The sequence below is a fragment of the Carettochelys insculpta genome, chromosome 22 (genome assembly GCF_033958435.1).
Source record: "Carettochelys insculpta isolate YL-2023 chromosome 22, ASM3395843v1, whole genome shotgun sequence".
Taxonomy (NCBI): domain Eukaryota; kingdom Metazoa; phylum Chordata; order Testudines; family Carettochelyidae; genus Carettochelys; species Carettochelys insculpta.
In genome coordinates, this window is record NC_134158.1 from 14842326 (window position 1) to 14857452 (window position 15127).

The following is a 15127-nucleotide window of genomic DNA, read 5'->3' on the forward strand; positions in this document are numbered from 1 at the left end:
GACAGGGCAGAGGCCCCTTCTTCCCAGAGAGGAGGAGGCAGCTGGGCTCCTGGGGAGGGGACTGTAGCCCAAGGCAGTGTGCCGGGGGCAGGGAGTCGGAAGACAGAGCCGGCTGGTGATGCACACAGATGCTGGAGGAGGGGAAGTTGGTCCGTCTGTCCGTGGCTGGGCCCCCGGCCCGGGGTGTCAGTTTGCGCAGCCCCAAGGGGTAGATGGGGAGAGTGCGAGGCAGGCGGCTGGGCTCACGCCTGCTCCTGCTTCTTCTTGACCGAGATGCGCTTCTTGCGGGCAGCCAACATCTCGTAGAAGGGATCGACGCTGACCGCAGCCCTGCGGAGAGTGGGGCATTAGGGGAGGCTGAGACAGAGCCCTGGCTCTGGGGGGAGTCACCCCCTGGCTCATCCACCCCAGTGGGGAATGCCCCCGCTTCCTGTCCGCCCCACCCAGGGCGGATCAGACCTTGCCCTGCCACATCAAGCTGGAATCATCAACCCCCAATACCCCGGGAGGGGCTACGAGCCAGGACTCCTGGGTTCTCTCCCGGCGGGGGCCGGGGGGAGGTGGGGCGCTCCTCACTTGATGGATTTGATCCACTCGTCCTTCTCCTCTTGCGTGGGGGCAGAGATCCGATAGACCATGTGGTTCCCCTCCACCACCCGCCCGTCCGCCTCCGTCTTGCAGGCCTTGATCAGCTGGCCCTTGTTGTTGGGAATGTAGAGCTCGAAGCAGTTCTGGTGGGGAGGAGAGAGACAGCATCAGTCAGGGGTCAGGGCCACGCCAGCCAGTCACACCCCAGGCCGCTCCTTCCCCTTCCCCTGCAGCCACAGCAGGAACTCAGGCACCCCTGAGGCTCTGATGCTTGAAAGGCTGGCGCCCCTGGGGGGAGGGAGGAGGCTGGGTGCGGGCAGGCGCCAGAGAGGACAAGGAGGAAGGTGCTGGAGAAGATAAGGCCAGACAGGGGCTGCAGGACACAAAGGCTGGAGGGGGTGGTGTTCTCACCGGCTTGCGGGGGTCCTCCACCTCCCGGATGCTCAGGTTCTCCAGCGGGATGATGCCCCGCGGCTCCTTGTCCTGAGGAGGGAACAAAGCCGGAGTGAGGGGAGAAGCGGCTTGGCCCGGGGGACTCCCCACAGGGAGGAGGCTCGGAAGGGCTGTGCATGGGGCCCTGAGCGATTGGGGCAGATGGTTCACTGGAGGCAACTCCACTGCTGACCACTAGGGGGAGCGCTCGGGTCTACTGCCACAGCGCATGGTCCCAGCATGGTCAGGGACCAGACGCCGGAGTAGATGGGCCCCTGGGCTGCTCACCGTGGTGTACTCGAAGTAGTACAGGCAGTTGTCAGTCAGAATGAACCAGCGTCTTTTCCAGGTTTTCACACGCCCGCCTGTGGGGGGAAGAGATCGGGGGCTCAGTGGGGCGGTGGCTGGGGATGGCTGTGGAGGGGTGGGGTAGCTACACCCTGCTGCGCTGGTCCACAGGGGGCAGTGAGAGACAAGCAGCAAGGCAGGACCCCCTCGCCCAGACACATGTGGGGGGGAAATTCAGGCCAAACCCCCCACGGTGCCCCCTGGCTGCAGGTGGGTGACCTGGCACAGCCCTGCCATAGCGGGAGGGGAGCCTGAGGAACTCGTGTAACTGGCAGAACTCCCCTTCCAGAGCTTGGAAGGGAACCCAGGCATCCTAGTTCCCAGCCTCTGCTGCTCTAACCACTAGCCCCCACTCCTCCCCACAGCCAGGGAGAGAACCCAGGCATCCTGGCTCCAGGCTCCCCTGCTCTAACCACTAGCCCCCAAGGCCCTGCCCCCAGAGCCAGGGAGAGAACCCAGGAGTCCTAGCTTCCAGCCTCTGCTGCTCTAACCACCAGCCCTGATTTTGGGGGCTCCATGGAGCACACACACAGTCACGGAGACAAACCCCAACCCAAGACCTGTGCAAAGATTCCAGGGTGCTGCCAGAGACCCCCCTTCCCTGGGGCAGCGGGAATCCCCAACCCAGTCCAAGGCTTAGGGTGAATGTCTCTTGCACTGATCTGGCTCCCAGGGGCAGGACATTGGGGCCAGGCTCCCTCATCCCTGCCCTGTTACCTACCTCCTGGGGAGGGACGGTGAGACCAAGAGCAAATGGCATCGACGGCGAGGGAGTGGGAGGGGCATGGGGGGGGCAGCGGAGGGAAGGAGTGTGGGGGAGGTGAGGAGAACGGGGGGGGGAGAAAGAAAGAGGGGAGCGGGGGGCAGAGACGAGAGAAGAGAGAGAAAGAGGAAAAATCAGTTACATCAACGTGAGGAGGAAAAACCGTGGTCACATCAACCCCCTGCCACAGGGAGGGGAGCTGGGGGGGTTCCTGCAGGGGGGTGTCACAGGAATTAGGAACACAGGGAGGCATGGGGGGGCTCTGTCCGGCTTTTCCCTGCTTGGCACCTGGCCAAGGAAACCCCCATTCTCCCACCCCCGGGCAGAGATTAAATAGAGCCCAGGAGTCCTGGCTCCCAGCACCCACCCCACATCCTTCCAGCTCTAACCACTACACCCGTCTCTTCTCCCAGAGCAGGGGCGAGACCCCAGGAGTCCTGGCTCCCAGCACCCTGTTCTGACCAACAGAACCTCTCGCCTTCTGGAGTGGGGCAAGAACCCCCACGCCTGACCCCAGCCCCCTCCCCTGCTCTGGGAGCTGGGCCCTGCTCACCCCCCCCCCGCATGGCTCGGTGCTGCCCCCTAATGGCAGCCTGGGCCTGTATCCACCTCTCTGCCCCATCACCCACCAACTCCCCCAGATCTCTGCAGCTAACTGCCCCCTGCCACCTGGGACCCAGACCCCCAAGCCCCCAGATGCAGCCTGGGCCTCTGGCTGAGCTGCCGTGGGAGCCACATGACCCCGTCCTTCCCACCGTGGCCCTGCTAGTGGGGGTGCTGGGAATGTCTAGGGGGTGAGGGTGGGGGGTCGCACTGGCAGATGACACCCCCCCCCAAACACCTGACCTTGTGGGGAAAGATTTGGGGGGAGCAGCAGTGATGGGTTCAGGCGGCCGGGCAGAGGCCCAGCCCATGGGGCTGGGGCTGACACAGAGACGCACTTGACGGCTGGACGGGGAAGAGACAGACCCAGGAGTCCTAGCCAAAGCCAGGTGGTGGTGGGAAGCGGCAGGATCAGAGCTAGACCCACAAAGCCCAGATAACGCTGGATGTAGGGGGGCAGGAGGAACTCCAGGAGTCCTTGCCAAGGCTGGGGGAGGGAGGCTGAGAGCTGGGGGGACCCAGGAGTCCTAGCCAAGGCTGGGGTGGGGATTCCCTGGAGCTGCGGAAGGAAGGTGGGTGCTTTGAGGACACAGTGAGGATGGGTGGGACACAGAGAGAGGAGAGCGCAGAGACATGCACAGATCGCGTGGGGCAGGGGGGATGGGGGGATTGGGGTCCGGGGCGGCGGGGGTCCCGCTCTCACCCAGCTTGAGCAGCCAGCCCTCCCGGTCCGGGTTGAAGAACGTGTGGGTCAGGTCGTTCCCGTCGTCCTCCGGGATCTTGAACGGCTCGTTCCGGATGCTGTCGTACAGGTTCTGGGGGCGAGCGGCAGAGTCACCCCGAAGCCACGCCCTGCCCCAGGGCGGAGTCAGAACGAGGCCACACCCCCTCTACTGCCCCGCCCCTACCCCACCCCCGTGGCCCCATCTACCCCCACTCCCCTCCTGGCCCAGCTCAGCCCACTGGGCCCATCTACCCGCAGCAGCTCCTCCGGCAGGTCGCCCCCGTCGTTGATGCCCCGGTTCATGGTGATGAATCGCTCCACCGTGGGCTTGTCCCGCACATTGGGGTTGTGCAGGCTGGTGTTCAGCATGATGACGGCGAAGGAGAGCACGTAGCAGGTGTCTGGGGGAAGGAAGAAGGGCGGGCGGCTGACAGGGACGGAACCACTCCCCTCCCAGCACCAGGGGAGAACCCCACTGCCCTGGCTCCCAGCCTCGCCTGCTCCAACCACTAGCCCCCGCTGTCCCCCGCGCTGGGGAGTGCCCCGGTGCCAGCCCCACCGTACCTGTGCACTGGAAGACGCCGGGGTTGCAGAGACAGTAGCGCTGAGCGAAGGCCTCCATCATGCGGTCGATCTTCTGGGCCTCCCCGGGCAGGCGGAAACTCCACAGGAACTGCCTGGGGAGGAGGAAGGTGCGGGGGGGGTAAGAGGGGGCTCCACCAGGCCCCCCATCGCTGAGATAAGGGGGGGCGAGCTGACCCCAACCCCCCCCACCCAGAGAGCGCCCTCCCCGGCTCACCGCAGCGCCTGCACCAGGTTGAGGTCGGTGAACTCGTGCAGGTCAACGAAGGCGTGCAACACAGCGATGTTAAACTCCTCCCTGCGGGCGGCGGGGGGATAAGAGCAACCAGCCTCCCACACAGCTGGCTGGCTGGCAGCCCCCTCCCCATCAGAAAGATCCCCCTGGGTACCCCCCTCCGCCTGAGCCCCATGGCCCTGCCCCTACACACAGGGCCACTCTAGGCCGTGATGCCCCCCCGCCCCACCCTGCTCCTCCTGCTAGTCCCCAATGGCCTCTCCCCTCCTCGACGGCCCCGCCCCCTCACCTCTCCTCCTGCTAGTCCCCAATGGCCTCTCCCCTCCCCAACAGCCCCACCCACTCACCTCCCCACCCCTGGGTGGTCCATGGTAGCCCTGCCCCCTCACCTCTCCCCCAGGTAATCCCTGATGGCCCCGCCCACTCGGATGGTCCATGGTGGCCCCGCCCCCTCACCTCTCCCCCAGGTAGTCCCCGATGGCCGTCTTGTTGAGCCCCTCGCCCTTGTAGAGGAAGCGGGCGATATCCTCGGGCGTGTTGTGCAGCAGCTCGTTCTCCACCAGGAACTGAATCCCCTGTGCCAAGGAAAGCGGAGTCAGGAGCTGGTGGCCAGACTGTGCCCACTCCACTTCCAGCCCCCCTGGTGCTGTGTTCACCTCCCAGGGAGGGAGCTGTCACGCATGGAGGGAAACGAACCAGAGAGAGAACCCAGCAGTCCTGTCTCCCAGCCCCCCCTTCTTACCTTTTTCGGATCCATGTTGAATTTCTTACGGCCCATCCCCATCTTCCGGTTCCTCTGGAGGGTTTTGCTGTGCGACGGAGAACAGCCACATGTCACAGCACTTGAAAAAGCCCCAGCGGCGTACAAGCCCATGGAGGGGTCTGGCACACAGGACCCCTCGCTGGGCCCTGACACGCAGGCCCTCTGGGGTTCAGCACGCCCCTTACCTGCCCTCATTTGCCTCCAGCCCCTCCACCTCGTTCATGGCCTCGCTCAGCTCATCCCGTAGCCGCTGGATTTCCACCAGCAGCTCTTGCTTCCGCCGCCGGATGTTCTCCAGCTCCAGCCGCTCCTCGGGGGTCAGGTCTGGGGGCACTGGGATGGAAGTGGCAGGTTAGCTGATGCCAGAACCCCCCGCTCGAGGAGCGAGGGAGAAAGTGGGGTGCATTGGAGTTCAAAATCCCACATTACTTACACCTCTTCTAGGCCAAGGCTGTCATAGTTTTACCTGTCCCTGAGTTGGACTCAGATGTCAGGTAAATATTGTAGAAGAGCGTGAGGAGTGTTTGTTAAAACTCACTTGATGTTCTGTGGACCCAGGGGGTCACCGCATCAGTCTGTAGCTTCACAACCAAACAAGCAGTCGTGTAGCACCTTAAAGACTAACAGCAAACTGATAAAATATCGGGGGGGGGGGGTAGCCGTGTTAGTCTGTATCTGCAAAAACAACCACCAAGTGCGTCTTTGCCCCCCCGAAAGTTTATGCTCCAATAAATCTGTCAGTCTGTACAGTGCCACAGGACTTCTTGCTTTCCTGGTGAATAAAGTTGTTTGTTTTCAAGGTGCTACAGGACTGCTTCGGCATCTACGTTCTGCCTAAATGCCAATATCATCTCTTTGCTAACGAAAGCCCTCAGCTGCGGGAGTGAGGCAGGTGTGTGATAAATGCAAGACCATCACCAGGGATTCTAGGGAAGGACCAGGTCAGGGGCTGGGATGGCTGCACATCCTCAAGGAACAGCAACGAAGGGTCCTGTGGCACCTTATAGACTAACAGAAAAGTTTTGAGCGTGAGCTTTCGTGAGCACAGACTCACTTCATCGGATGCTGGTCTTGGAAATCTGCAGGGCCAGGTATAAATAAGCCAGAGCAAGGCTGGGGATAACAAGGTTAGCTCAGTCAGCAAGGGTGAGGCTTACTACCAGCAGTTGATCTGGAGATGTGAACACCAAGGGAGGGGAAGCTGCTTCTGTATTTAGCCAGCCATTCGCAGTCTTTGTTTAAGCCAGAGCTGAGGGCATCGAATTTGCAGATGAATTGTAGCTCAGAAATTTCTCTTTGGAGTCTGGATTTCAGGACCAGACTCCAAAGAGAAATTTCTGAGCTACAATTCATCTGCAAATTCGATGCCCTCAGCTCTGGCTTAAACAAAGACTGCGAATGGCTGGCTAAATACAGAAGCAGCTTCCCCTCCCTTGGTGTTCACACCTCCAGATCAACTGCTGGTAGTAAGCCTCACCCTTGCTGACTGAGCTAACCTTGTTATCCCCAGCCTTGCTCTGGCTTATTTATACCTGGCCCTGCAGATTTCCAAGACCAGCATCCGATGAAGTGAGTCTGTGCTCACGAAAGCTCACGCTCAAAACTTTTCTGTTAGTCTATAAGGTGCCACAGGACCCTTCGTTGCTGTTACAGATCCAGACTAACACGGCTACCCCTCCGGTCCTCGAGGAAGGGGCACAGTGGCAACTCTGGAGAAGGTAGCAATCAACAACGAGGACAAGACAGAGGCGAAGGAAACCAGACTGATGAGACAAGAGATGAGAAATGAGAAGAACAACTTAAGGAAACATGAACAAATGTGAGCGAACGAGCACTGGCAAACCGATGCAAAGTCCACCCATCCCAACGCAAGAAAGCTGCTGCTATGTCACCACTTTGGGTTCGTCTGCCATGTCCACTGGGATCTCAGCCCAGGCTGAAAGCAACATGGTCCCGATCCAGCCTCGGATTTCATTGGCTTGGCCAACTAATTGAAAGCGAGCAACAGACTGGTAAAGAGAACATCACCTGGCGAGTGTGAGTCTGTGTGCGCGCGTGCACTCCACAGATCTGAGGAAGTGGGTCTATCCCATGAAAGCTCATCCTCTCATAAATAATATTATTAGTCTTCAAGGTGCTACAGGACAGCTTTTTTGTTTTGCGAAGACACAGATGAACACAGCGACTTGTCTCAGGCTTTTCTGCTACATTCTCAATAAATGCACGGCAGCTTTCCTGTGACACCTGTAGGGTGAAAGGGACCCTGGGGATGATGATACAGGGATCCCCTGCCCACTGCAGAGAGGCAGATACACCAGGGCAGATTGGGGGGCTGGCCAGGGAGTCCTGTGCTGTGTCTAGTTCCTCCTCCCACCAGTCCACACAGACCAGTATCACTGACATGCAAAATCAACGCAAGTTCCAGGCCTTAGCCATGGCTTGAGGCTGGGAGCTCTGGTTTGGCTGACTTCCACTGTGGCAGCCCAGGGCTTTGCAGAATACATGCTCCATCCTGTTGTTTACTTGCAGCACAGGACTACTGAAAGTGCCAGCCCCGGATCAGGCACCTCCGTGCCAGGGGCTGTACGTGGGCCTGGGTTATTTGGATTCTGTCGGCCACTGGAGCCCAGCTGGGATCAGGCCCCTAAGCGCCAGGAGCTGCACCACACAGAATAAAGCTCCCTGCCCCAAGGAGCTTGCAGCGCACAAATGCCCGGACAGGTGGGTGGGGCCCACTAAGGGCACGGGGTCTGCATCTCATTGGGCAGAGACGGGAGTCAATGAGGGTGTGGGAGAGGGGGGACTGAGGTAATGGTTGAGGCCAACAACCCCCTCTACATATAATAATAAATGGTTCAGCCCAACCCCTTTCTCCCACCCTCCCCCAATAAGGGAGCTCACTCTCCATTATGGGCAGCAATGGTACAAACCAACTCCCCCAACCCTACAAAGGGGCCATTAGGGTTGGAATCGTTCAAACCTCTGTCCTCATTAAGGGAAGGAATGGGACAGCCCTGGCAGCTCCCCAGCAGCAAGAAAATGGTACAGCCCAAACACCCCTATAAAGGCGGTTCTGCCCACCCTCGTCTCCTCGATTCCCCAAAAGATAGGAAATGGTTCAGCCCAAATGGCACAACCCAGCCTTCTCCTCATTTCCCTTCTGCAAGGGAATGGTTCGGCCCAACCCCCACCCCAATCAGTCAATCCCCCCCTCCCTCAATAAAAGGACACCCATAATGGGAAGCAATGGTACAGCCCAACCCTGTCCTAGACGGGAGCGACCTACCCACTCACGGGGGAAGAATGGTACACGCCTGCCACCCCCCACAAGCAAGAGATTGGTACAGCCCACCACCCTACAAAGGGAGGCGTGGTTCAATCCAATCCAGCCCAGCCCAGCCCAGCCCCGCCCCCTGGGAATCGGCAATCCCCCCCCCCCCTCCCCGCCCGGCAGCAGTGAATGGGCGGAGCCCCCCGAGTGATACAGCCCCAGGGCCCTACCATAGACTCCGTCCTCCATGGCGCCCGCAGCAGCCGCCGGGGCTGCTCCGGCCCCTGGACTCGTCTCGTCTGCGCTGCGGTGACGGCGGTTGCTTCCTTCTCCCGCAACCGCCCGGCCCGGCACTGCGGGAACGTCCCGCCTCCTTCCCCAGGACTAGCCAATGGGAAAACGGGATTCCAAGAGGCTCGCGTCCTTGGCGCGAGAATAACCAATGGGAGGAGGCGACTCCCGTATGAACCCGTCAGATTGCAAGATTGATAGACAGAATAACCAATGGACACTAGAAATATGATTAAGCCCGCCTCACTTGTAAGGTTGAGACCTATCTCGTCCAATGAGACCCACAAGGAGTTCGACAGCCGGCCTTACCAGTTATTGACGTTCAGTCTGACCAATCAGTGACTAAAAATCCAACCCCGCCCCCGCTCCTTTCGTAGATCGACAGCTCAAGTGTACGAATAGTCATAAATACTCACCCCTTCGCCGTCAATCACTATGAATGATAGACAAGCCAACCAATGGGAGACTGAAGCGCCTTTCACTGGCCTCCGCCCCGACGGTGACCGCGGGTCAGACTTGCAAGAACAGGCAGTTGCTGGGGGCCTGCTGGGCGCTCGGCCGTTGCTAAGGGCCCGACGTCATGAATAATTAATGAGGTTGTTATGCATATCAATGAGAACATTATAAATATTCAGCCCTAAAGGTGGCATGGGCCGTGCCCCTGACACACGCGCACATGCACACGCACACGGGGGTGGCACACGCATATAAACGCACAGACACACGCAGACATGCACACAGACAGACACAGATGGACACGCACGGACGGGAACACACACACACGCCTCCACCAGCTCCGCCCGCCCATTCTTCCCTCTGCACCCACAGAGCCACACAACGCCCCCCATGCACAACCCCAGCCCCCAACCTCCCAACAAGGGACCATGGGGACAAGTGGCTGCAATGGGGACTGGCCAGCCCGGCCACACCCGTCAGCCCCAGGGGGCGCGCTGAGCTCACCTGTGGTGGGGGTGGGGGACGCCAGCCCTGCGCTTGGCATAAACCCAGGGGTCTCGTCTGCCCCGGCTGGGAAGATTAGGGCGACCCCCGTCCCCAGCAAGCCGCAGCCTCCCAGCTCCTCTGAGAAACGGCTGTTTGGGGGGAGGCAGAGCTACAGGGGGTCTGAAATGAGTGGAGGGTGGGAGCTGGCCTGGCAGGGGCTGTGGGTCAGGAGGGACATCTGTGTGTGGGGGGGGCTGGCAGGGGCTGTGGGTCGGAAAGGAGAGGTGGGGGCCTGGTGGGGCTGTGGGTTAGGAAGGAGAGGTGGGGGGCTGGCAGGGGCTGTGGGTCGGGAGGGAGAGATGGGGGCTGGCAGGGGCTGTGGGTCGGGAAGGAGAGGTGGGGGCTGGCAGGTCTGTGGGTCAGGAAGGAGAGATGGGGTCTGTGGGTCAGGAAGGAGAGGTGGGGGCTGGCAGGGGCTGTGGGTCAGGAGGGAGAGGTGGGGGCTGGCAGGGGCTGTGGGTCGGGAGTGAGGGGCACTGGCAGAGGTAGCGTCCGGTTGACACACTGTGCCCAGGGCAGTGCCCTGCGTAGCCCTCTGTCTCTGGTGATGAGGGAAGTGCCAGGCTGCTTGCCAGGGATGGAATTAGCAGCTGGGGGGGCTCTGGGCTAGGGGGGCTCTGGGGAACAGTGGGCCGTGCCCCCCCAGTCCCTGTCTCTGATCTGCACTCGGGCTCCAGAGAGTTGGGGGGCCGGGGAGAGCCGGGTTCTGCCCCTCCCTCCCCGCGCTCAGTCTGGAGTCGCCCCAGGAGCACAGTGAGTGCACCACCCTCCCCTGGCCCAGCCCACCCCCTATCTCCTGACCCAAGATTAGGACCACTTGAGGGGTTATTTTGGGTTCCCCTTATCGCCCGGACAAGGTGACAGCAGAGCCACCTGCCACAGCTCCGTGCTGCAGAGCAGCTGGGCCGGGCGGGGGTCGCTGAGCTCACCTCTGCCCCTCCCCACACCCTGCCCCATAGCAGCCTGAGCTGGGCAAGGGGATTGGCCTGGCCTGGGGGACAGACAGGAAGGGGAGGCTAAAGGCCGCGCTCCCCCAGCTGCAGCTGCAACCAGTGATCGAAACTCTGCCAGATTCACCCAAGCTCCCAGCTGGGATTGGGTCGGACCCATGCAGCCTGCCCCCTCCAGCTCTGCCCCCTCCAGCTCCCCCTCCCCAGCTCCTCCCTGCTCCCCCCCACTCCAGCTCCCCCACCTCCAGTCCTGCCCCCTCCATCATCCCTTCCACCCTCCCTCAGCTTCCTATCACCTTTCCAGCCTCCTGCCCTCAGTCCTCCACCCAGTGCCCTGCCACCCGCAGGATGGCCTTGGGCTTTGGGGGAGCCCATGACGGCTGCCTCAACCGCCCTGGGGATCACCTGGGGGGCTTGGGCAGGGCAGCAGCAGGGCTCCCCTCGCTGTGTGGTGGGGGGAGTGGGAGTGACCCAGCATCCTGCCCACTGTCCTCTGCTACCTGCTGCCACAGTGACAGGGGGGCCCAACCCCCTCCGCTGCCTCACGCCAGGCCCCCTGGTCAGCCCTAGTCTTGCATTGCTCAGGGAGGGCGCTTTGGACAAGGAGGCTGGGCGGGGGTGGGAATGGGGGAAGGGCCGGGTGGAAGTGGGTGAGGACAGAGGTGCAGCAGAGGCACTGGGCCTGTGGTGGGGGTTTGCCCTGGGCTCCAAGCTCCCCTAGGGACAGCCCTGCCTCCAGGGTCCCTGCCTCAGCCCTCTGTTCACCTTCCCCCCTTCCCCCTCCATCTTTCATCAACCACCTTTCCCACCAGCTCTCAGCCACTCTGGATAATGCTGGGAAAAGCTACTAACTCCCTACATAAACAAAAGACAAATTATGAGACCCACTCAGCTCTGATCCTTACCTGGTCTGAGCTCTTGTGGCAGGTCACTTCGGGGACCGTGGTTAGCCCTAAAATTGTAATGTAAGTCCTCCTTTGCTACTGACTCTGGAGAGAGAGACGGGGCCAGGACTCCTGGGTTCTACCTCAGCTCTGGGAAGGGAGTGGGTCAGACCAACGATCCACCTAGCCCAGTAGCCTGTCTTCCGACAGAGGCCAATGTCAGGTGCTGAGGAACGAACAAACATAAGAGGCAAATGTCTCCCATCCCCATCTCCCATTTGCAGCTTCTGGCAAACGGAGGTGAGGTGACCCCTATCCCTGCCCTTCCTGGCTAGTAGCCAGTGAGGGACTGATCCACAGGCTGACTGTGGAGAAACAATGTCTTTTGCTTGTTTTCAATCTGCTGCCTCTACGTTCCACTGGGTGAGCGTCCCATGTGGTGCTAGTGATGGAGTCAATAACATTTCCTTGTTCTTGTTCCTCACATTGTTCTTGATTTTCTAAACCTCTAACCCACCCTCCCTCTCCTTCGGCATCTCCGTTCCCCCCAGGTCTGGTTAATCTCTCCCCTCTGGAAGCTGTTCCTTACCCCTCCTCATTTCTGGTGCCCGGCTCTGGAACTTTTCCAAATCCAACAGATCTTTTTGGAGATAAAGCAACCCCACCAACACACCGCATGCAAGCTGTGGGCCATGCCACGACTTCATATAGAGACAGTACTTTGACTCATGGAATCCTGGGCTTGGAAGAGGCCTCAGGAGGTCATCAAGTCCAATCCTCTGCTCAAAGCAGGACCAACCCCAACCAAATCAGCCAGCCAGGGCTTTGTCAAAGAGGGACTTAAATACCTCTAGGGATGGAGATTCCACCTCCCCTCTCGCTAACACATTCCAGGGCTTCACCGCCCTCCTGATGAAATAGTTTTCCCTGCTATCCAACCTACCCCACTCCCACTGCTACTTGAGATCATTGTGCCTGGCTCTGCCAGTACAATATTTTCTGTCTTATTATCTCTTCCCTTCCTCGTGATTCCCAATATTCTGTTCCCCTTTTAGCTTGTCGCTGCACAGGGAGCAGATGTTTCCAGACACCTCTTCGACAGTGATTCCAAAAACTCTTTCTTGAGTGGTAAGACCTAATTCAGACTCGATCCTTTCGTATGTGACAAAGAGGGGTGTGTGCGGATTTTATTCCCCTGATTAGGTTGCATGTGTTTCCTGATGCCCTGGAGTAATTCAAGGTGGGTGCCTCAGTTTCCCTAGGCACAGCATCACTGGGTGATGACTTCTTGCAGATACACAAGGGCCCTTCATGCCATTTGTAACCCAGGCAACCAGATGGGTGGAGTGGGGCATTTCATTCTTGTGTGGCTGGAGAGGGAGAAAGGGGGCAGGACCAGAACCCGGCTCAGGATCCCCCTCTGGGACCCTGTCCCCAAGCTGGATTGTACTGACGGCTCTGGTTGCCGTGCTGACAAGTCTGTTCATGCTGTGATGGGGTTGAGGGATCTCCAAGCTCTGCCCCCGTCCACAGGCAGGAGTGACGCTCACTCAGCAGGAGACCAGCGGGTTTATTAGCTGATGGACACAGCGTCGTACAGAGGGATCAGTGCAGCCGGCAGGGACCGCCAGTCCAATCCATGCTGGGGAGACACGGCCCCCCCACGCCAGGGCCTTGCCCCTCCTTTGTCTCTCTCTCTCTCTCCCAGCCCAGACCAACTGCTTCCCAACTCCCAGTTCCCATTCAAACCCCTCAGGCTCCACCTCCCCCTTTGTCTGCAGCCCAGAGGTGTCACCTGGTCGCCTCGGTTACCCTCCGCAGGAGCCCCCACACCCTCTGTGAGCCCCCCACATACACACATATCCCCCACTCCATCACACAAGCTGTGTCCCTGTCGCCTCGTAACCCGCCTGTTCCACCTGCTGAGTGAGAGTCGCGTCCGCCTGCGGTCGGGGGTGCAGGGCCCGGGGACCCCCCACTCTGTGACAATGCCTACAGCTGGGATTATGAGAGCAACAAGAAGTCCTGTGGCACCTTATAGACTAACAGGTATTTTGGAGCATCAGCTTTCGTGGGCACAGACCCACTTGGTCAGACACATCTGGGATTGTATTTTCCCATGCGCCTTAGTTTGCATTTACCAGCGCTGAATTCCACCTGCCCGTGGGCAGCCCACTCAGTCAGAGCTGCGAGGGAGCTTTGCAGCCCTTGGCAGGCAGCTTTGGATGTACGGTAAATGCCCTGCAACCTTCTGCATCACCCGCAAATTTTGCCACCTTGCCGCTCCACCCTTCTCCCCATTCGCTCCTGGCGAGGTAGAAGAGCGCCAGGCCCAGGACAGACCATGGAGAGCCTCTCTGTTGAGTCCGACTCTTCCCCCTCCTCCTTTGAGTGGAGCACCTGGCGCTGGTGGTGAGATTGTCCAAGGAGCCCCTGGCACTGGACGGAGAAGCCTCTTGCTGTGGGAATCCCCTGGCCTGCTCTGCTTGGAAACATACCTCCTGCGCCCCAGGCAGCACTAGCTGTGTTGCCATTAGGAGCTGCCCGCTGGGGCTTTAAACATGCTCAAAATCGGGGGGGGGCGTGTTCCAGGCCCCTCAGCCCTCCCTAAATGGCACCCCCTTCCCAGCCAGCTTCTCTCCAGCCCCCTCCATGCATCCCACCCGCCGTCTCTCCGTCCCAGCCAGCCCCCGGGAGGGGCCATGCACTCCAGTAAAAGGATCCTGCTGCTGGCGCATCTGAGCCCAGCCTGGGAAGGACCTGGACAGCCCCCAGCCTGCCCACTGCTGGGCTGGGAGAAGGGGAGAGTCCCTGGGGCTGGGGTGCCAGGGAACAGCCTTGGTTGGGGTGGCTGGTCCCAGGGGCAGCCTTGGCTGATGGGAGAGGGGTCCCCAGGGGGCTCCGTGGCTGAATGGGTGGGGAGGGCCTGTGGGGGTGACACCCACCCACCCCCATTCAAAGCCAACAATCAGAGGGATCCAGTTTCCCTTTTCAAACCCTTTTTACTTCCATTTCGCCAGGCGTTGCTTTGGGGCTGTTTGGGGGAGGCAGATGGACAGACGGACAAAGACAGGGTCTGCCCAGTCCCAGCCCCCTGCTCCCAGCTCCCTGCACTAGGGGGCATCTGACACACAGCTGTCTGCAGGCTTCCCTGCCAGCAGGGGGTGTCACGCTGGGCTGTCCTGGCTGGACCCTCTTTCCCGGCTGAGGGCTGAGCACCTCAAATGGGGTGGGTTCCCCAAAACCCGACCCCCCCAGGATTGCCCCCCAGCACCCCAGAAACTGCTCCCTGTCAATCCGTGTGCCCAGAAACCACCCTCAGACCCAAGGAACTGCCCCCCAGCACCCCAGAAACAGCCCCCCATCAACCAGTCCCCCAAGAAACTGCCCCACGAAATTATCCCCAGTGCCCCAGGAACTGCCCCCAACAACCAGCCCCCCAGGAACTGCCCCCAGTGCTCCTGGAACTGCCCCCCAGAACTGCCCTCGGTGCCCCAGAAACTGCCCCCAACAGCCAGCCCCCCAGGAACCAGCCCCCACTGCAGGGAACAGACGTTCCTAAAACCCCACTCCCAGCAAGTGGCTCCCCACAACACCTCCCAAGGGCTGAGCCCCAACACCGCCCCACCCCCCTCCAGAGCCCAGACTCCTCCCACCAAGAACAGCCCCCAACCCCCCCCAGCTGCCCTCT

At 60.5% G+C, this 15127-nt stretch overlaps 1 protein-coding gene across 3 annotated transcripts; it reads right to left on the reverse strand.

The window, feature by feature from the left end:
• Positions 1-190: 190 nt before the first annotated feature.
• Positions 191-12199, reverse strand: CYTH2 (cytohesin 2). 3 transcript variants are annotated; one of them, XM_075016026.1, is made up of 14 exons: positions 12026-12199; positions 11458-11662; positions 9017-9164; positions 5224-5371; positions 5018-5084; positions 4732-4850; positions 4258-4338; positions 4023-4135; positions 3711-3859; positions 3437-3549; positions 1309-1387; positions 1000-1071; positions 577-731; positions 191-330 (listed from the first exon to the last, which is right to left on the reverse strand). In XM_075016026.1, exons 4-14 carry the CDS (start codon positions 5259-5261, stop codon positions 243-245), a joined length of 1074 nt encoding a protein of 357 aa, XP_074872127.1. In that variant the 5' UTR covers positions 5262-5371; positions 9017-9164; positions 11458-11662; positions 12026-12199; the 3' UTR covers positions 191-242. The 3 variants fall into 3 exon arrangements, with proteins under 3 accessions (XP_074872127.1, XP_074872128.1, XP_074872126.1); XM_075016027.1 differs by lacking the exons at positions 11458-11662; positions 12026-12199 and adding an exon at positions 9561-9846; XM_075016025.1 differs by lacking the exons at positions 9017-9164; positions 11458-11662; positions 12026-12199 and adding an exon at positions 8540-8933 and having other exon boundaries at positions 1309-1385; positions 3438-3549.
• Between the last annotated feature and the right edge of the window lie 2928 nt (positions 12200-15127).

Bases quoted from the DNA above. Each gene is read 5' to 3' on its own strand.
- CYTH2 (XM_075016025.1), bottom strand. The intron at 1,386-3,437 runs GTGAGAGCGGGA...TTCCCCCCACAG, and splicing joins GGGCTGGCTGCTCAAGCTGG to GCGGGCGTGTGAAAACCTGG. The intron at 732-999 runs GTGAGAACACCA...CCTCCCCACCAG, and splicing joins TGGAGGACCCCCGCAAGCCG to AACTGCTTCGAGCTCTACAT.